The sequence below is a fragment of the Mesoplodon mirus genome (genome assembly GCF_964341445.2).
Source record: "Mesoplodon mirus genome assembly, chromosome: 5".
Taxonomy (NCBI): Eukaryota; Metazoa; Chordata; class Mammalia; order Artiodactyla; family Ziphiidae; genus Mesoplodon; species Mesoplodon mirus.
In genome coordinates this window covers 122,360,974-122,383,665 of record NC_138980.1, presented here as the reverse complement: position 1 = coordinate 122,383,665, position 22,692 = coordinate 122,360,974, and the positions used below count along the sequence as shown (strand labels likewise).

At 34.0% G+C, this 22,692-nt stretch overlaps 1 protein-coding gene across 2 annotated transcripts in view; it reads right to left on the bottom strand.

Annotated features, from left to right (window-relative positions):
• AP3B1 (adaptor related protein complex 3 subunit beta 1) overlaps window positions 1-22,692 on the bottom strand; it is a 263,029-nt gene that overhangs the window by 138,633 nt on the left and 101,704 nt on the right. Inside the window, exons 8-14 of one of the 2 annotated variants that reach the window (XM_082621919.1) lie at window positions 17,483-17,638; window positions 13,818-13,915; window positions 12,027-12,081; window positions 11,868-11,939; window positions 9,786-9,848; window positions 7,107-7,239; window positions 61-170 (exon numbers count right to left, since the gene is read on the bottom strand). In XM_082621919.1, the coding sequence (XP_082478045.1) occupies window positions 61-170; window positions 7,107-7,239; window positions 9,786-9,848; window positions 11,868-11,939; window positions 12,027-12,081; window positions 13,818-13,915; window positions 17,483-17,638 (687 nt within the window). The remainder of the gene's footprint in view (window positions 1-60; window positions 171-7,106; window positions 7,240-9,785; window positions 9,849-11,867; window positions 11,940-12,026; window positions 12,082-13,817; window positions 13,916-17,482; window positions 17,639-22,692) is intronic. The other variant, XM_082621920.1, reaches the window with a different exon arrangement.

Below are 22,692 nucleotides of genomic sequence, written 5' to 3'. Positions count from 1 at the left end.
TACTGAATAAAATTCGGCTGAATCGGTACTAAAAGCAAAGATCTCTTAATTGGTACTCACAGTGATACTGTCCAAGAGTTTGGCCATATGTTTAATAATTTCACCATGTTGTACGGGTTGCATTTGCAGTAATTTCTTAATAACAACCACACTTTCAGCAACAACTATTTCTGAAAAAAAATTCACATTATGCATATTAAATATGTATAATTCAATTCAAACTCATTATTCTTGGTAAAATGTACATTTAAATTAGCAAAACATTCTACATGTCTTAAATGACTAGGTGAAAACTATAACCATGAGTGTACATCTAAATTTTGGGGGTGAACCTTCATCTAAAATAGAAGAGTATACTTTAATTTCTAACTTCTGTTGCTGTCTCCTAGCTTCTGATATCCCTTTCTAATCTCTGCTTCTTTAATTCAGAAAAGCAAAGTGAGGTTAGATTATGCAATCACAATGTTCAACTGTCTTTGGCTTTTAATCACAGCTCTCAAATACTGTTCTTTGATTCCTAGCAGTTATATAGTGGTAATCAAATACTTAGAATCGACGTAACATTTTTTCAATTCTAAAGAAAATAGCAAACTTTAAAAAAATTCCTTAAGTGGTATGTCTAGAAAAGTGAGTAGCACGTATTATTAGTTGTAGGAAAGGTGTTACTATAGAAATAGCATGGACTTCAAGCCAGAAAGGGTGGGCTTGTGAGCTAAACCGTTTCCATTTGATGCATGAATCCACTCTCTGCATTTCTTGGCCCAACTCTGTGCCCTTAGAGGCTGACTTCTGTGGACTGTATCAACCAGATTTCTTTGTCCCTCACTTACAGGTATGTTTAGCCAATAGGAAGCACCAGCAAGAAATCAGGGGGCAGGAGAGAATATTTATTATCCTGGATCCCTCTCCTGCCAGACCTCCCTGGCAGTGCTAGCATTCCTCTATTGAAGGTTTCAGCTCCTATGAGTGGCTCTCTCCTTCAGGGTCCGTTAAGTGTCCCGACTCCTCAAACCGCTTCCCTTCAATTCTACACATGGTAAAGGCTTCCCACCGTTGCTACCCTGCGAGCCCCAGGGTGTTACAGTATATCTTGTTGGTTTCCCTTAATCCCACCCACAATTTATAAATACATAGTTCCTTCATTAAATTCTCTTCAATTGTCCCTTTTAAGTGCATCATCTGTTTCTTGCCAGGGCCTTAACTAATATAGTAATTGGTACTAGGATTGGCTCTAGGAAGCAGATCCTCAAATTGGGATTCTGAGATTGAGTTATCACAGGCTAATCACTGGTCCAGAGTTACGATTTTAGTGGCACCGGTAGAGAAATGTCATAAACTAGCAAGAGCACCTGACCTAATGGAATGAATCTTATATAAATGATTACTAACGTTACTGATGCCAAATAAATACACCAACACTGCCTTTACTTATTATTCTGGCATTTTTATTAACTGAGATTCATGGATAGTAGAGATTCCCCTGGCAAACACATAGGTTTATTTTAATATTATTCTGGAAATATACCATGACTTGTGTTCTGTTACTCTTTTTCTCTGAAATACATTTTCTTATCTAGCCCCATTTAAGAATATAAGCAAAATTTTTTATCATTCTAATTATTATTAAACATATGTATTTCATATTATATATGTGTGTGTATACACACACACACACACACACACACACACACACACACACACACACACACACACACACACACACACACCCTCTTTCTCCCTGGGAATGATACATTAATGTTTCATAATGTTTCAGTTTATAAAATGATATATTTCTTTTTAATTCTCACAATAACAAATGGTAGGTACCTTATTATCATCATCTTAAAGATGAAGAAAGAGAAACGCACTGAAGAATTCAAACTCAGAACCAGAATGTACCATTTTATCTCTAATGTTCTATGTTATTATGAGCGGGTATTACTTTTATAAAGACCATCTCTTGGAGGTATGAGGAAAACAGAAACAAATCAGAATGAGACTCTGCTCTCATCAAACTTACACTCTGCTAGGAAACATTAAGTGGTTATGTAAGCAATTACCATGCAAAGTATGGTTAAGTGTGGTTTTAAAGAATCCATAGTAAAAAATTTATCTTTTTAAAATATATTATTGCAAAACTAGCCTAAGTAAAAAAAAAAAAAAAAGTTGTATAATTTTAATTATCCACATGTAGAGGCAGGGTTGGCTATAGTTGAAATAAATTTGGCATTATTTACCCTTTGGTGGCACCTTAGTTTCCTACTGTTGTTGTTATAGATTACCACAAACTTAGTGGCTTAAAGCAACACAAATTTATCATTTTACAGTTCTGGAGCAAGAAGTTAACACGAGTCTTACAGAGCTAAAATCAAGGTGTTAACAGGACTAAGTTCTCCACAGAGGTTCTAAGGGGAAATCCATTCTTTGCCTTTTCAAAATTTTAGAGGCTACCCACATTCCTTGGCTCAAGGCCCCCTGACAGCAAAGACATCATTCTAGCCTCTGCTTTTGACATCTGACTTTCTTGGTTACACTGGGTCCAAGATTATTGGATGAATAATCTCTCCATCTCAATTTTTTTTCTAACATGTTAGTTTCTGCTGTATAACAAAGTGAATCAGCTATATGTATACATATACCCCCATATCCCCTCCCTCTTGTGTCTCCCTATCCCTCCCGTCTAGGTGGTCACAAAGCACGGAGCTGATCTCCCTGTGCCATGCAGCTGCTTCCCACTAGCTATCTATTTTACATTTGGTAGTCCATCACTCTCTCACTTTGTCCCAGCTTCCCCCTCTCTGTGTCCTCAAGTCCATTCTCTACGTCTGCATCTTTATTCCTGTCCTGCCCCTAAGTTCGTCAGAACCTTTTTTTTTATTTTTAAGATTCCATATATATGTGTTAGCATATGGTATTTATTTTTCTCTTTCTGACTTACTTCACTCTGTATAACAGACTCTTGGTCCATCCACCTCACTACAAATAATTCAATTTCGTTTCTTTTTATAGCTGAGTAATATTCCATTGTATATATATACCACATCTTCTTTATCCATTCATCTGTCGATGGACACTTAGGTTGCTTCCATGTCCTGGCTATTGTAAATAGAGCTGCAGTCAACATTGTGGGACATGTCTCTTTTTGAATTATGGTTTACTCAGGGTATATGCCCAGTAGTGGGATTGCTGGGTCATATTGTAGTTCTATTTTTAGTTTTGTAAGGAACCTCCATACTGTTCTCCATAGTGGCTGTATCAATTTACATTCCCACCAACAGTGCAAGAGTGTTCCCTTTTCTCCACACCCTCTCCAGCATTTATTGTTTGCATCCCAAGAATCTTAATCACGTCTGTAAAGTTCCCTTTGCCACATTAGGTAACATAGTCACAGGTTCCAGGCATCAGGACCTGGACATCTTCAGGCGTTGGGATGGAGGGGGAGGGTGTTATTCTACCCTACCCAGGTGCCTTCTCATTCCCTTTGGGTAATTCCACCCTACTTTTCCTTCATGCTACCTCCTGGTTTTCAAAGACCTCACTCAGCACTGCAGTGGTACTCCACCACAAGTACAAAGTGATCTTTTGTTCTGGGCCTTTCCAAGCTTTCTCCTTGTCCTCAACAGAACTTAATGGTCCTTACTCTAAGAAGTATAGCCTACTATTTTTAAACATTGTAATTTTATTTTGGTAAGAACACTTAACATGAGATCTACCCTCTTAACAAATTTTTAACCATATGATACTTTATCGTTGACTACAGGTACAATGTTGTACAGTAGATCTTCAGAGCTTATTCACCTCGCTTAACTAAAATTGATGCCCACTGATTAGTAGCTGCCCATTTCCCTTTTCTTCTAGCCCCTGGCAAGTACCTTTCTGTTCTTGGATTCTATGAATTTGACTATTTTAATGTCGTACAAGTAGAAACATTCAGTATTTGTCTTTCTGTGACTGGATTATTTCACTTGAGTTTCTCAAGATTAGTACAGCCTACTATTATCTTCATTTTACAAGTGAGGAATCTGAAGCACAGGGAGATTGGGTAATTTATTCAAGACAACATTAACATTCAAACATAGGCAGTCTAGTTCTGCATGAGAGCAGACAGCTGGCAATTGAGTAAGTGGTCAATATACAGGCAGACTGTAGTATACTTGTTTATTATTGCCTCCCTCCATTAGGCTGTGAGCTCCTTATGGGCAGAAACTTTCTATAGGCTGGTGAATATCTTATTCATCTATTCTATACATACTAAATACCTCAACTGATTCAATTTTTCAACAAATGCCTATTATATAAAACAAAACAAAACAAAAAATAGTCTTTGCCCCCAATTCTTTTAGTTTACAGTAGGTGGTAAGAAGGTTATTCAGACAAGCAAATTTTGCTAATATATTATCTAAAGAAAATTAACTGAGGAATTAAATTATCCTAAGTCAACTGAAATGCAGATTTCTCCTTAAGGTCTTTAAGAAATTTGTTTATCAGTGAAACTTACAAAGTGATAATGGACTATTTTAGGGCAACCTTCAAGCTGCCTAGAAGTCCTGTCCATGCCAAGAAGGAAGAAGTCAACAACAACAAAAACCCTACAGGTCAAGAAGAATATATTAAATATATGTAAAAACAATGGAGTCTCAGTGCTGTCCCTGGGGTTGTAAGATACATTATCTAAAAAGATGATGAGGTATTCATACTAATATAAAATCAAAGAGTCATAGACCCTTAGAGGGCTGAAAGATCTTACAGATTTTAATGAAACTGAGGCCTCATTCACAGCATTTATTCCTAAAAGCAGATCTTTCAATAGGAAAAGAAAGGGGCTCTGTTGTAACAACTGACCATTTTAAGTTAAAAATATTATTACTTTCTTTAATGTCACCTAGCCAGTTTCCAAACTATGAAACTGAAGCACATATGATAAACAGTTAAAGAATCAGGCAAATGATGATTGTGAAATCAGAACCTGAAAAATACAATTTAAGTTTCTTAATGTTCAAAGCAGAAAAAAAATCCACGGTTATAAACAGAGTTTAGATTTACCAAAAACAAAAGTCTGAACATTAAAATGTCAGAGCTTAAGTTAGTAAATCTACCTTGAAGAGTGATTATAAATTATATTAGTTTCCCATTGACTAATTATAAAATGATCTATTCTTCCCTTAAAAGTACTACAGGGTATAGAATATTCATCTTCTAAATCAAAGTCAATAAAAAATTAAGAGTTTGGGATTAACATATACACATAACTATAAATAAAATAGATAATCAACAAGGACCTACTATATAGCACAGAGAACTCTACCAAATATTCTGTAACAGCCTAAATGGGAAAATAATCTGAAAAAGAATAAATATATGTATATGTATAACTGGATCACTTTGTTGTACACCTGAAACAAACATAACATTGTAAATCAACTATACGTCAATATAAAATAAAAAAATTTTTTAAATAGATAAAAGCAAAACTTGCTAAAAAGAAAAAAGTACTACAGGGGTACAGAATATTCATCTTTTAAATCAAAGTCAATAAAAAATAGTTTTTGAGAAATTAATGTGTTAGGAAGCCTAAGTAGAAACAACTGCTTTAAAATCCAGCTTGAAAATTTCACATGAGAAAAAGTGGTCAAAATACAAAATTGACAAACCTTAGATCCATTTTGTATTTGAAAGAACTAGCCAGTATTCTAACTGATTTGTGGTGCTTTTTGTAAGCAATCAAATTGAAGTGTGTCTTGTTTGATCAAATAGAAAGTCATTATTAAAGACACAGGAAAATGAAAACATATTTTTTAACTCACATTTTAAAGTGTGACATAGAAATAGAGACAAAAAGGATGTTATTGTTAAAAGTAGAAGTAGATAAAATGGATGACATTTAGCACCCTATCCTCTGTAGTTACCTTCTACAGGCAATTTTTTTTAAAAATCGACTTCCTTGATAATTTTTCTTGCCACTTATTTGAAGTTATAATACGGCATATAGAAAAATGTTCTATCCATCATAATATCTTGAATTTACAGGTTAAAATTTATCATTTTATGCTTACAGGAAAGATCATTCTTATTTGGGGATAAATTTTGTTTCAAATTTTTTTTCGTTAGAAGTATTTACAATAATGTTACAGCTTTCTAGAGATCTACATCTGGAAAAAGACAATTAGGTGTAACATAGTAAAAAGTTACTTAGCAAATAAAATATAAAAAGTAATCAATTTTGTTATGTTTCACCTTATGGTTGCTATGTCATATATGCCTGGGTCTAGATATGACATAATTATATTTAGAATTCCACAAATAATTTCAATAATTTTACACAGAAAATTTTCCTAAAAAAACCCTTGTTTTAATCTCATTTTAATTAAATACATTATTTTAAAGGTGAAAGCTGAATCATTTTTCTTTCTTTCTTCAAAAGGTCTCATTTATTTTAAAGCCATATCATAGAAATAACGGACACTTACCACAGAAATTATGAAATCTAGATTATGTATTTTACTGGATATTACCTATCCAGTTTTACAAAATGTTTAGACACTGTTTGGCTTAAAAACATGAAGCTGTTCCAAACCGATGACTTTTAAATCTAATTAATCTTGAATATAAAATTATTAAGTGACTTTCTGGAAAAAAAACTTTGAAGTTACACATTTACATACTTTTTTGATCTAGCCTTTATAACTTCTCATGTTGTAAAGTCATTTGCCTGCTTTTAGCACCCTCTGCAGGTGAACCAATATTATACATGACATATGTCATTAAAAAGCAGTAAAATAGAACCTTTGTGGAAAGGGTGCAATGAAGGTGATTAAATTGTGAAGAAATAAAATAAACAAATTATACTTTCTTAGTTCTGGCCAGGCAAGAAAATTCTGTTTGTAAGTTAATTATCTAATTTACTAAACAACAAAAAACTGTGTGTGTGTGTGTGTGTGCACGTGCACGTAGTTCAAAGATAAAATGTTACTATTCATTGTAACCATGCTACTGACATACAGGAAAAACTAAAATGCAATACTAAAAAAGAAGTTACAATCTGTAGATCATACCAAGAATATTCAAATGAGAAATTATTTGAAAATAAAATGAAGCTGTCAACTTACCATCCCTGTTGGACAGCAGACACACCAGGCCAGTAAGGCATGTGTCAGTGACTTCTGAGATGTCGGTGGCACATCTGCCTATAGTTTGAATAGTGGCTGCTGCAAACTGTTTATCCTGGCTTTTCACATAGGTCTAAAAAATTATCTCAGTTAGTTCATACATTGGCACTATCAAGTGAACAAAAAAATCCCTAATATATTAAGCTCTGTCAGAATATAAGAATTCTAGAACACATAATCTTCTCATCTAAAGGCATAACAAGAGGTCTGACTCCTGAATTAATTTAGTTCTGTTTTTTCACTTAAAGAATGTGGCTACAGAAGAGGCACATTTTTAAGCCAGGTTCATTCACCTGTGGCTACAGTGGCTTGTGACTCCAGAAGAGATAGTGGGGAGCAGTCACCCAAGGACAGCAATTAGTTTAAGTGCAAGGTTGAAAGAGATGATAAGAGCCCTCTCTTTGGAGGTTTCAGTTCATTTAACCAGCAGCATGTGTGAATCTATGAAAAAAGGGTTGCTTTTTCAGAGATACTAAAGCTAAAAATTGGGAGAAGAGGAGGAAAAGGATCAATATGCTACTGATAAACATTTTATACTTTAAAATGGTATCTGAATGTTAGTAAACTGCAATAGCTACAGTGAGTAGCATTTCAATAAAGACTTTATAAATACTTGATTTGCAACAAAATAAAAGACCACATTTTTGAAAGAGATTTTCTTGAAAAGAATGTTTTAAAAATACACTGTAAACCATATATTTATATGAACTTAAAAAGAATTAATCACTTATTTATTACAGACCTAAAGAATTTCACTTTGGTTATAACTTTCTTTATTTAAAAACTAAGCTTTTATTGTATACAGAAACAAATTTATTTTTAATAAATATGCATATTTATATACATTATATATAAATGGAATTTTAAATCCCATTTTCAATTGAAATTTTAAAAAATGATTCCCAACCTCAAATGACAAGTACCTAATGTAGAATTAACACCATGTTCATCTAACATGCAAAACAGGATATACATTTAAATGGTGCCTAAATGGCAAATGGAGGAGAAAATCCAAGAATATCTAAAAGACACACGAATTTAGTGAAAATGGTATCAAAACATGATTAAATGTTGAGGAAATAAATTAAACAAATTAAACTCTCTTAGTTCCATGTAGGAAAGATCAACTGTATTTAAAACCATTTCCCAGTTGATTACCTAATCTCGTCAGTTACAAAAAACTGAGTCTTTAGAAAAGTTCTCTATTTTCTCAAAAAGTTATGAATAAATTGTACACATCTATGAACATAACCCATAAACACAGAAAAAAGGTAAAATATACAGAGTGATAAAAAAGGATACATGAAGAAATATATTAAAAAGTCTGACTAAACAGTGGACCTTACTAAATATCCTGATATTAAATGAAATGACTAGATCACCAATATCCTGAAACAGGTAAATAATGCCATAAAATCACCTGAGATTCCTTCCCTACAACCCCAGTAACCCTGACATAAGCAGAAAATAGACAGCAAAAGGACACCCAAATAGATTACACAGATTACACATGATAAGAAGAAAAGCAAAAACTGCAAACACAAAGACAAAAACTTTAAAACAAAGTCAAATTTAAGCAATGTTCTATACCACAGATTACCAGATAAGAACTTGAGATACTATATTTTCTGGTATGTAAATATAAGATGAGCAGATATCCTAATTTTACAAGGACTTTTTCTAGAAAAATATATAGCATGAAAGTATAGTAATTCAGTTACAAAATTATAAAGCATGAATATGTTATAATATTCTACTACTCCTGTTAAAGGTGTAAGATCACACAGTTAAAAAGAAATACAATGTCTATATGGCTAAAAAGAAATTTAATGCAGGCATATAGAATGACTATGGCAACAAAATAAGTTAAATCTATAAAAGCTGGGAGTTGACAAAAATTCTGTGATTAGTGTGTAGCATGTGGTATACTTTTGCTAAGAAAACTGCTGATGAGATGTAAAACCCGTAATACTGATATGAGGTTTTCTATTACTGTTCTCCACCACGAAGTCTTCAGAGCTAACCCTTTCATCATAAAGGGCATAAGATCCATAAGGTAACTTTTTAGTATTTTGGGGCGATGTGTAGCCGGGAAGCATCTTATCCATCAGCACACATGATTTAAAAAATACAGCAAAACAAAACATTAACAACAATTTAAAAAATCATGAGGCCAATTTTAAACCAAGTTATTGGAGCTATACATGAAGCTAAGAGGACAATGTCTAAAAGAGTAGTAGGCCAATCAAATAGGGACAACCATGTAAGAAGTGAAGCCATTTTCATGAGTACAGAGTATAGCATGGACTATTGATGATGACAGCAAAAAAAGATAGAATCCTTACAGTGACTTATTTTCAAACAAGGAGTTATAAACCAGTCTCTCAAATTCTATGATATGAAAACATGAAAGGGACTACCATTCCACTTCCCTTAAATTTTAGATTTGTAGTTAATGTTTATTCTTGAAAATTTATAAATTTATTAGTTGTCAATCTTGCCCCAAATCACTGTTTTATTTATACAATTACACATATCTAAATTGAGAAAGATATATATCTTACTTTAAACTGAACAGATGCTTTAGAAGTTATTGTATAATTAGCACTGTACACAAACCTGAAATTCTCGAAGAAGAGTTGATATGTTGGCTTCATTTGCCAAGTTTGTCAAAATTTCAAGCTATGATAGAAAAAAGAGAAAGTAAACAGTTTAAAACACAAATAAAAAGGATGAATTTAATAAAGGTTATGCATTTAATAGAAAGGTAATTTCTGTTTTAAAAAAAAAGTTAACACTATTACAAATGTGAGGCATTATACCCTTCAGGTGAACTTTGTCTCCCTACACCTACAAACAGAGAATAATTATATAGTGCCTAAAAGTAATTACAAAAAGAAAATCATACGTCTTCCTTAGTTGTTTGTCCCAACTTTATAATTTATATCTAATTAACCTAAACAAATTAAGGTAGTTTTATTTCTTTTTCTTTTTATAATAAAGTTAGAAAACGACTTGCCCTCCATGTAATACCTCTATATTCCAGATACCAATTAATTCCCTTATTTAGTTTTTCTTCATCCTACCATCTCAAATATTTAGACAGTTTAATTCTCTCTTCCAGATTTATAGTTACAAGAAATATGCAATTAAAAGCTCATCTCCAATAGGCTTGCTGAAAAAATTTCAGTTTCTACTCATAAAAAAATATTCAATTAATCTGAAGGAAAGCTTCAAAAAGGAAAAAAGGAACAGAAACAGATGGGACAAACAAAAAACAAAACACAAGATGTAGACATAAACATGTTCATATCAATAATCATATTAAAAGTAAATGGTCTAACGCTCCAACTAAAAGGCACAGATTGTAGCAGTTCTTTATATATTCTGGATAGTAGTCAATTTTCAGATATATGTACTGGAAATATTTTCTCCTAGATTATGAATTGACTTTTCATTTTATTTTGATGAGAACATTTTAATTTTTTGTACAATTTTAAAAAACAATCTCTAATGTACAGAAAAGGTAAAAAGCAGTTTTTATCTGAACCATTTGAGTCCAGAGTCATCAAAATGATACTACATCATCTCCAAACACATCTGTACATATTTTCTACAAACAAGGACACTGTCCTACAGACCACAATACAACCAAGAAAACTAGGAAATTAACACTGATACACCACATCTATGCAATAATAACTTACATTTAAATTTCACTAATTATCTCAACAATGTATAAAAAAAGAATCCAGATCCATATCATACATTGTATTTAGTTGTCTCTTTAGTCTCCTTCAGTCTGAAAGTTTCTCAACCTTTCTTTTGACCTTCACAAAGTGGACACTTTGGATGATTATGAACCAATTATTTTGTAAATTTATCCTTCAGTTTGGGTGTGTCTTAGTTTTTCGTTTTTTGGTTTTTTTTGTGATTAAACTCAGTTTCCATGTGAAGAACCAATCATTCCAATATTTACTGAATAGTCTACTAATGAATAGTCCTCACTGGTTTACAATGTCTCCTCTCTTATATGGTACATTTTGATATGCATAGATCTGTTTCCAGGCTTCATGTCCGATTCCACTTATTTTTCCATCTAAATATCACACTGTTTTAATCATTATAACTTTATACCCATAACTATGTTCTATACTGTAGTTATCATTCCCTGAGCACAACACTCTTTCATAACCCCTTGTGTTAGCATAAAATGTGCCTTTCTCCTATACCCAGTGCTACAACCTCCCAATCAACTTACCTACCAACAACAAAAAAATTGACGAAATCATGTTCTTCTTTTTAGATCCACTCAAACATCATCTTTTCCACCAGTCTTTTCTAAATATCCCAGAGAATTGGCCCCATCTTTCTCTTTTTCCACAACACTCAATTCAAACCTTTTTATCACTTAAAACACACAGTGCTGAAATGATCTATTTCCATGTCTGTCTCCTTCACATACTTCACATACTGTGAGTTATTCAAGGTATAGGTAGCATGTCTTAACTTTGTATTATTAGAATGTAGCACAGTAATTAGTATATAATAATGTAGTTTAAAAAGCATAAAGAAAATCCCTCAGTGTATCTATTAAAAAAAAAAAAACAGTCTCCATTTTGCAGATGCTAAACCAAAAGTTACAGCAATAGTGTCAAAGTAAACATGCATTAGAGTATCTGAAAAATAAGAGCATCATACCTTCAGTATCTTGATCATAGTTGGATCAGTTGACCTAACATAAAAACTCTTCAGATAAGGTTCAAACATACCCTAGATTACAAAAATAAATATATAAATACATTTATGGTACTAGTGTATTCATTTCTGTCTTGAATTTTGTGTTCACAATGTACATACCTTTCTTTGAATTGACATAGTTGCTATATTCTGTAGGACAATATACTGCACCTCCCTAGAAATTAAAGGAGAATTTTCACTGGGTATATTCTCCAATGAAATATCTTTAAGTAAACAGTACATTAAAGAAGAAGAATCAGCAGTAAGGCTCATATTGAGTGGAACTCTTAAATATAATACTGCAAAGTTTTTAGTAAATTTTATTTATGCCTTCTTTTAAAAATACATTTTCCCTATAAACTATTAAATTAGATTTGATTCATCATGAGGAAGAGTTAAAACAAATTTTATAATACTGTATTCCTAAGATGTAGAGTCAATACTGTAGCTGCTCTGAACACGTGCAAAGAAAGTATTCTTAGGGCTAATGGAACAAACATGACCACAGTGTTAATACAAACTCTTGATTGGAAGGCTCACCATGTGACTCAATTCTGCCCAGAGTGAAAGATAGATTTTTTAAAAAGCCATGTTATTTTACATCCAATTATCTAAGAAATGAACATGGAACTGAATCTGGTATAATGCTTCATGTGAAAGATGCATTCCAGATCCTTCTTTGAACCAGCTATGGAAAACAAAAATTATTGAGCTGTTAAAAGGGAAAGAACGACTACGTATAAAGACAAAGGAAATAGTATCTTACTAAAGAATGGCAAAAGCCAAACTAGGGCTAAAGTTGTGGCACTAAGTTTGAGTATGGATGAAAATAAATACTTATCTTTCTCCTCCCAACTCCAATAGCGTAAGTACTCAATGGAAAAAAATTTTTTAATTTAAAATAACTAATTACTGCAAAATATCCAGGGTAAGCTAAATAGCTTGAAACAATAGTATTCTTAAATATAGAAAACAAAACAAATGGCAAAATCTTTTTAAACACTGAAAGTATATGCCACAGGAACTCAAAGTTTTCTGAATTGTTGACCTGAACTGCAGAATTATAGAGAGGTAAAATTAAAGAGAAAAGTATTCTGCTATCTATCTATCTACCTACCTACATACTACCTACCTACCTATCTCCAGGAAATGAAAAGAGTATGCATTTCTTTAAAATAAGTAGCTATTAAGAACATAGCTCTTTTCTTAAATAGAACAAACTATAGTAATTAAATATTGTAACTTTACAGGGATCAGTAATTCTGTCATAAGCTACATATTCAGCATATGTACTGCTTTACATAAAGTCATGTATAATTACACTAAGTCAATCTGATAATACATTTAATATAGGTTTTCAGTGATTCCAGACTTAATAGAACTCCCAAACATTATTTCTGTCACACCTAGAAATATCAAACACTAGTACTAGGCTACTGGTAACAGCATATACTATATGCCCAAAAAATATTTTCAACTTCTTTGGGCTTGAGGTTAAAAAACCTTCAATATTTAGCATTAACTTTGAGATCAGTTATCTAAAGGCTTTTATAATAATCCCCTTAAGTATGAAATCTCATTGATAAAATACAGTCAGAGCTGCATGTTAAATGCCTAAGAGACACATTTTATTTGTTCAAACATTACTTTTAAAGTAATACAAAAGAAAACACATAAAAAATCATGTCCTGGGTTTCCCTGGTGGCGCAGTGGTTGAGAGTCCACCTGCTGACGCAGGGGACACGGGTTCGTGCCCCAGTCCGGGAAGATCCCACATGCCGCGGAGCGGCTAGGCCCGTGAGCCATGGTCGCTGAGCCTGCACGTCCGGAGCCTGTGCTCCGCAACGGGAGAGGCCACAACAGTGAGAGTCCCGCATACTGCAAAAAAAAAAAAAAAAAATCATGTCCTACCTATTGCTACGAAGTAAACGCACTAGTGATTTAGAAATAATGCCAGCTTCCGATTTTGGTGCTATGTGCCAATACAGCTGAGCAACTGCCATAACCACCTAAAAAGTAAAGCAGAGAACAATAAGGACTATAACAGTTTCATACTACAGTTTCAAAGTATATTCTTACATATTATTTCCTTTAACTCCTACAAAATTGCTGTGAAATAAGATGAATATGTTGTTACCCTATGTAGCAGGTTGAATAGTGTTCCCCTAAGAGTGTCTACCCTCAGAATGTGACTTTATTTGGAAATAAAGTCTTTGCAGATGTTATTAAGGCAATGACCAAGGTGAGATCATACTTGATTGGGGGGCCCTAAATCCAATGTGAGTGTCCTTATCAGAGACAGAAAAGGACACACAGAGAAGAGGCAGTATGAAGATGGAGGCAGAGACTGCACTGAGGCATGTAAGTCAAGTAATGCCAAAGACTGCTGGCAACCACCAGAAGCTAATTTCTCCCTAGAGCCTCCAGGAGGAACCAATCCTGTCGACAACTTGATTTTTAGACTTCTGGCCTCCTGAAATGTGAGAGAATACATTTCTACTGTTTTAATCCACTCAGTTTTTGGTAATTTGTTACGGCAACCCTAGGAAGCCAATAAATCCTCAGAAAAGAAAATGAATGTTAAACGAACTACCCAAAGTCTGACAGCCAATACACGGCAAGGCTCAACACACACTCCAAATGCCATACTCTTCCTAGTGCTGCTGCTGCTCCGAGACAGGGGATGAAACCAGACACTTAAAGATAACAGCAGTAAGTAGGTTAAAATTTTAAAAACCAAAGAAGGTCAGTGTATTTAAGTTTTAATTAAGGGGACTCTATTAAAACAATTCCTCTAAAACAGCAGCATTTGAAATGATCTTGCTTTTCAAAATGCAGAACCTTAAAAATAGTCTTTGGTTCAAAGCTATTATAGGGGTAATCAGAATTTCTCTGTCATAAAATATACGAGTATTATGTTTCCCCTACATGCCTCTACACTTAGATCCAGAGATCAAAAGTCCAGACTTCCCACTTGCTGAAAGTATCCAGTTCAGCGTGTGGCAACTGCAGATAGAGAGCTACAGAAATTAATCATCTTACCACCTTTGGTTAGGAAGATATATTAATACTACTTTACTTCTGCTTGAACTATAAAGTTCTAATAAATATATGGCAGGAGTTTTACATATGCCTAAAGAGTATACAGTACCTGAGGGTGTTCGAAACAAAAAGAGTTTCTTCCAAAACTAAGAAACATTTTTAAAAAATAGAGTTACAGGATCCTCAAGTTACTGCTGTATGGCATTTTTGTGTACATTTTTTTAGATGACTGATTTATAGCTTTCAGACATTACTTAGGGATTTGAGGAGTTTAAGGATATCTTATTTCTTCACTTGTGATCTACAAATACACTTTAATTATATAACAAACTCTTCTGAATTTAAAACCTTATTAAGAAAAACTCAATTAATGATTGACTTAATCTACAGATAGGTGACAGTCATTTTTTAAAAATATTAAAGCATACAGATGGCTAATAAGTATTAGCATATGATAGAAGAGAAAGCTGAAGCTTAATAAACTGTACTTTCTATATGTGTCGATGTTTTTAAGATTCTAGATTCCACTTAGTATGTCATCTGTTCTGATACATTAATTAGGGCACTCCCAAACCCAAAAGGGATAAAGGATCTTCTTTTCCCCAATATTTACAAATCTAACAGTTTTTAAATCTCTTCAATACCCAAAATTTGACATTTATAGTCTAATTTGTAAAAGCCATGAGGGAAGCTCCCATAACTCCAAACTCCAAAACAACTAAAAATATACCTCATAGGCCTTCAGCAGTTACATTATGTATGTTCATAAGAAAGTACATCCTATAAGAACTTTTCTATTTCTAACCATTCCTCCTGTATCACCTTACCTAGACTGTCCAAATATCCTCCCAACAGTGCTTCCAGTACCTCTTATCGCCAATTCAATCTACACAGCACTGACAGACTAAGTTTCCTGAACAAATTCTCAAAGTCTCTCTTGCAAGTTGAGAATAAGGCTAAACAAAAGAACCTCTATTCACAGTTCTTCAAAAGTCAACCTTTATATATATTTAGCATCATCAAATAAGCAGGATACTAAAAGGTATTGGAACAAAAAATAAACTACCTCTATTTGGTACACAATCAAACAAGCGGGGAACCAAAACATACTGGTACAAAAAGTACAAACTACCTCTATTTGTTTCACTATTCAAGAACATGTTTGATCAGTGAGTATTTGAATTATAAAACCAATTTCCAAGACAAAGTTAAATTAATAGTGAGTCAATTATAAAGTAGTTTTAGGTGGCAAGTTATAGTACTTAAGTACCATCAGGTCAAGCGAGAGGATACTAAAATATAAGCATATTTTACAACATTAATAAAATAACGTGTGTTATTATTGTGCACATAGTACTTAATCATGATTTAGAAACTAAATACTAGGTATTAGAAAAAAACTTCCTAAGATAGATATACAAAGCTCTAGGGACCAAATTCTCAAGCATCAGAAAACAAAGGACACTCTCATTTTCAAAGTTTTTACTACTTGAACAGAACGATTAAGAATTTTTTTTTAATTGAAAGAAGTTTAAGAAAATGTTGAACTTGAATTCATCAAGCCTTACACAAAACTTCCAGTTAACAGGAAACACAGGATATAGAAAAGGAAGCAACCAGACAAATCCAGAGAAACATTCTGCAAGACTTGAGAGGTTTAAAAGGTGTAACAACCAGACCCAATGCAGCACAACTGGTTTAGATGAATGAGTTATAAAAGAATTTAAGACAAATTGGTATTAAATGAGATGAAATTTTACTGAAATAGAAATAGAGAACTGACTAAAAAAAAAAAACAGGTTAAAAAATACTACGTGTACTATGATTTTTATCTTGGTTTTAAAAAATATATATGTATAGACATACACACATGTGAAATAGGTACATTTATGCAGAAAAAAATCTGGAAAAAACTGCATTAAGATATTATAACAGTGATTTCTGAGTGATGGGAATGTAATGGTTTAATTTTATTTAATTTTGCTAGTCTGTATTTTCTAATTTTCTACTGTGCACATGTATTCTTCTAAAATATAAAGGGTTATTTAAAATAAAAAGATGTAAACAACAACAACAACAAACTTAGGACCCAAGTAAGGATGATTTTTAATTATTTCTACCAGCTAAAATTTTTATATGAGGCATTATGCTAGGTGCTTTTACTATATGTTAGTCTCTTCAAAACTCTTATCAGGTAAATACAAATATTATGGACTGATACCAGATTAAGTACTCACAACAACAATCCAGTAGTAGAGAAATATACACAGTCCTCCAATCAACTGGTAAACATCTTGAATTTATATCTTAGGAATCCAATTAACAAAACCACAAAAAGGAAATGAAGTCCAGTAGGCATACAGCTACCAAACCAAGTAATCCTATTAAAACCTGCTTTTTAGTACATAAACAAATAAACCAACAAATGCTCCATTAGCACACTCAAAAATAAAGACTTATTTACTGAACTTACATACTTTTAACCACTGCTTTAAAAAATCTGTGAATTATTTCTTATAATGGTTTTTACATACCGCTGCATTCCTGCTCTGAAGCAAAGGCTTTGTATTCCGAATTAAAAGTCTATGGTCTGGATCCATAGTATATGGCTTCTTCCCTTTGTCAGTCTTTTCCTTCTGTTCCTCATCAGAATCATAGAAATCCTTTTCATTGTCCTCTAGACCATCACCCTAAAGGAAAGAAATCCAATCCCAAGATTAGTTCAGACCTGGGACAGCCCAAATATTACACAAAGAAAACTTTTTAAAAAACATTTACAATAATGATAATATTTTACTATAGAATACTACTGTTGAGGCAATTTGAAATTATTATGTTACCTATATGGAAGAAAGGCCTTGCTTTTTCTCATATTTTATGACACAGTAACTGTCTTTTAGTGCAATAGATAATACTTTTATATTATATAGTAAACCTCTGAAAATATTAAATTACCATAGAAATACCCACAGCTGCCCAAAGGGAAAACCTAACCATTAAATTCTAACAAAGCCGAGGATATGAGACTACCCAAAACTTGAAAAATGTTTCCATAAATTATCAGTCACTCTGTAACTGAATCAAAGGGTCAGAAGAAAGAAGAAAATTGTTTGCACTGCAACACACATAAAAGAAATCATTAATAAAGTTTGACAGGTTAAAAATTGGTAATTAAGTAGATCCCTGTGTTGTCAAGACTCAGTTTGAGATTTATGTGTATCCCTGAGAGTTGATTCTATGTTTTTGTTTTGTACTTTTCATTTGAATTCTTTATTATCTGTCAGTAAAATCAGCCTATAGGTATTTAGTCCTAAAAATAAACAAACAAATGAAAAAAGCACACAAAGACAATAATATTTAAGTGGATCCAATTCAACTACCATTTAGAGGTAATTTCTGTTACCAAGTACTTGAAACATACTTTCCACTTCTGGGAAGATGGAATAGATATACTTTTTCCTATTCCTCTTGCTAAGTATAACTAGAAACCCAAGACATTATATATAAAACAAATATAAAAAAGAAAACACAGAGAAGAAGAAAGACTGGATAGGGATCTCAGGATCCAAAGAATGACACAACAGTGAGTTCCTTGGATTTTCATTTTTACCTCATATATCAAAGACTGGGTGGAAGAGAAGTGGGTAACACAGAAAACCAACAAGTATAGATGAAACAAACCCTCCAAAAGCCTGTTCTCTGTAGCCAAAGGACCAAGAAAGGGAAACAGAAAGTCTAGCAAGACAGAAAACTTTTTAAGAAAATAACTGCTCTAGTGCAGCCAACACTAGAGAAAAAAACCATGACCTTACCCCTAACCCCACCAGCAAAAGCTGACATGGAGAGCCTAGATTTCCACCCCTCCCCCCAGGATGTAATAACAGCCCCCACTTTCCTACTGGGGTGGTATCAGAAAAGGCCAAGATGGAACTGAGACTTTAATCCCCACCCGTTAATGAGGCACCTCCATGGTGGAGAGACCAAGTAGGGAGCTTGGACATCCAAGCCTACCTATTAGTCGAGGTAACTTTATCCCTCCCCACTGGGCTAGTACAAGAGGATGCTTAGTGGACACTTCCCTCAGGACTTGAAACATCACCAGCCAGTGGTAACAAGGACACACCACTCTGTGGTGTCAGTGGAAGCACATGTGGAACAGTAGTGAGGCACTTCTATACCTCCCAACCAGAAAGCTATCAGGGGAATAATAGTGGGGAGCCAGATCTCACATTCACCCACAGTAATAATGAGCACAATCTACCTGAGATATCAATGGAGGCTGAGTGGGGAACCAGGACTTCTACCATGACCTGGCAGTAATGAGGTGGCATGCACCCCACCCTTCTCTGCTGGAATGGTGTCAAACAAACCAAGCTAAAACTGAAGGCTTGAATAAGATCCATAATCTCATAATATCCAAAACATCCAGGTTTGGGGAAAAAAAAAAATCACTCACCATTCCAAGAGCCAGGTAGATCCCAAACTGGATGAAAAAAGATAAACAGTAGATGCCAACACTAAGATGATAGGGATATTAGAGTTATCTAATAAAGATTTTAAAGCAACCATCATAAAAATGTTTCAGTGAGCAACTAGGAACATCCTTGAAACAAGTGAAAAACAGAAGGTCTTAGAAAAGAATTATAAAATCTAAACAAAGAAATAGAAGATATAAAGAAAGACCAACAAGAAAGGTTACAACTGAAAAATACAGGAACCAAAATTAAACAATAAATGGGATCAAAAGCAGTACTGAGAGGACCAGGAAACCATCAGTGAATCAGAGCACAGAACAACATAAATTACCCAATCTGAACAAAAGAGAAAAATGGAGAATGGAATGGAAGACCCACCTGTCTCCTCTCCAAACCCCCCAAAAAAGAACTCTTTTTCCATGGAAGAGCTGGTTAGTAGTGATCTTGAAGAGACAGCTGGCAGTGGAAGTCTTACCAAGAGGAAGAAATCTTTCCCCAGAGAGGGAACCAGTTAGTGACCCTGAAGAGTGGGGCTTAAAGAGTACTCCAAGAAGTAACGACTGAAAAATTCCTAAATTTGGCAAAAGACCTAAAACTACAGATGGAATAAACTGAGTAAATCCTAAACAGGATAAACCCAAAGAAATACAAAACAAGACATATAAGTCAAACTTCTGAAAACTAAAGATGAAGGAAAAGATCTGGAAAGCAGCATTACAGAAAGGACACTTGAGAGGATGAGGTAATGGATCAGGGAATGTCAGTGACAAGGATGAAAATGCAGGGGGGATTTAAGAACTACTTAGAAGCTGAAATCAACAGGATGCAGTGACTGAACGTGAAGAACAACATCGGGGCACTTAACAAGGATGCCCCCATTCCCAGCTTGGATGACAAAGCAGATGATGATACTACCAGTCAAGATAATCTTGTCTGGGAGTACCTCTCTTTTCCAAGGCTGCCTGCTAAACAAACATCCTTAAAAGATAGTCCAGAACAAAACCTATCAATGCCATTACACAGAAGAGCCGAAAAAAGTGAGAAAAACGCATGAAAGATTATCTCCCAAGTGTTTATTTTGTTCATGACTGATCTGCCCCTAATCTTCAAAGTGAACCTTCTTTTTATAATTAACAATTTCTCCCAGCAAAAAAAATTTATAATTTGTGATCTCTAATCATTTTTCCTTCAACATGGCATAGCATTTTTTTTAAAAAAAACATTTATATAGCTAGGTAAAGAGTTCTTAGGGTTGACAACAAAAGCACAGCCATAAAAGAGAACACTGATAAATTGGATTTCATCAAAATTAAAAACTCCTGTTCCATTAAAAAAAAAACTGCTTGGGCTTCCCTGGTGGCGCAGTGGTTGAGAGTCCGCCTGCCGATGCAGGGGACACGGGTTCGTGCCCCGGTTTGGGAAGATCCCACATGCCGCGGAGCGGCTGGGTCCGTGCGCCATGGCCGCTGAGCCTGCGCATCCGGAGCCTGTGCTCCGCAACGGGAGAGGCCACAGCAGTGAGAAGCCCGCGTACCACAAAAAAAAAAAAAAAAAACTGCTTAAGAGGAAGAAAAAAACAAATCACACATTGCCAGAAAATATATGCAACTACATATGAAACAAGGGGCTAGTATCTAGAATATAAAGACCACTCCCAAAACTCAACATTAAAAAAAAACAATTCAGTTTAAAAAAGGGCAAAAGATATTCTTATGGACTGAACTGTGTATCCCCTAAAATTCACATGTTGAAGCCTCAATGCGACCATATGCTAAAGTTGGGACCTTCAAGGTTAAATTAGATTATATCAGTGGTACCCTAATCCAATACAACTGGCATCCTTATAAGAAGAGAGAAGGGCATATGGGAACACAGCAAGAAGGCAGCCATCTGCAAGCCAAGGAGGGGAGCCTTGGGAGAAACCAAACCTGCTAACACCTTGACCTTGGACTTCTAGCCTCCTGGAGGAATTGTGAGAGACTATGAGAAATAAATTTCTGTTTATTTAACCAGTCTGTGGTATTTTGTTATGGCAGCTCTAGCAAACTAATACAGACATCAATAAACAATTACTAAAGGAGATATACAAATGGCAAACAAAGCACATGAAAAGATAATCAACATCATTAGCTAATAGGGAAATGCAAATTAAAACCACAGCAAGGTGGTTTTGTTATGGCATACATATCAGAATGGCTCTCATCTAAAATTAAACTTAAAAATAGTGACACCACCAAATGATAGTAAGGAAGTCCAGGGAAAGGATCACTCATATGCTGGTGGTGAATGTAAAAGGTTACAGTCATTCCGGCAGCTTGTCAATCTCTTACAGAACTAAACCTGTATTCACCATACAACCCAAAAACTGCACTGTTGGGCATTTATCATGGGGAAATGGAAATTCTCACAAAGATCTCTACACAAAATATTCATAGCAGTGTTATTCCTATTAGCCAAAACGGAAACAACACAGATGTCCTCCAATGGATGAATGGTTGAACAGTTGGTTAAGCAAATGGTTAAACATCTATGCCATGGAATATCACTCAGAAATAAAAAGAAACAAATGACTGATACACACAATGCTGATTAATCTCCAGAGAAGTACACTGAACTTGAGTGAGCAAAATTAATCCTAAAAGGTTACATACTCTATGATTCCATTTATATAGCATTCTTGAAATGACAAAATTATAGAGATGGAGAAGAAATTAGTGGTTGCCAGGGATTAAGGGGGAGCAGGGTTAAGCACAGGGAAGAAAATGGGTTTAACTATAAAATGGTAACATGAAGGATAGTTGTGATAGAAATGTTCTGAATCATGATTGTATCTATGTCAATATCAAGGTTGTAATACCTTACTATAGTTTTGCAAGATGTCACCACTGGAGGAAAATGAATAAAGGTTACACCACATCTCTCTATATTATTTCTTACAACTGCATGTGAATCTACAGTTACCTTAAAAGAGAACATTTAATTAAATAAAATTAAGGAGAAAAAAATCAGTAAATCACTTGAAAGCAATTTGCATATATTTAATGTTAGATAACAATAAAATAAATTATTTAAATTGTTATAGGTTAATATCACTTAATGAATTATGTTTTCCTTGTTAAGTGCTTACAGTTAGGACACAATCTTTGCTTAAATATCACTGAAAACACTTTTCATCAAAAAATATGACCTTTAGTTTTCTTAGATGTAAGCATAATATTATCTGAGTGTTTTTTAAATCCACAATAAAAACAAAATCTTAAGAAATTCTC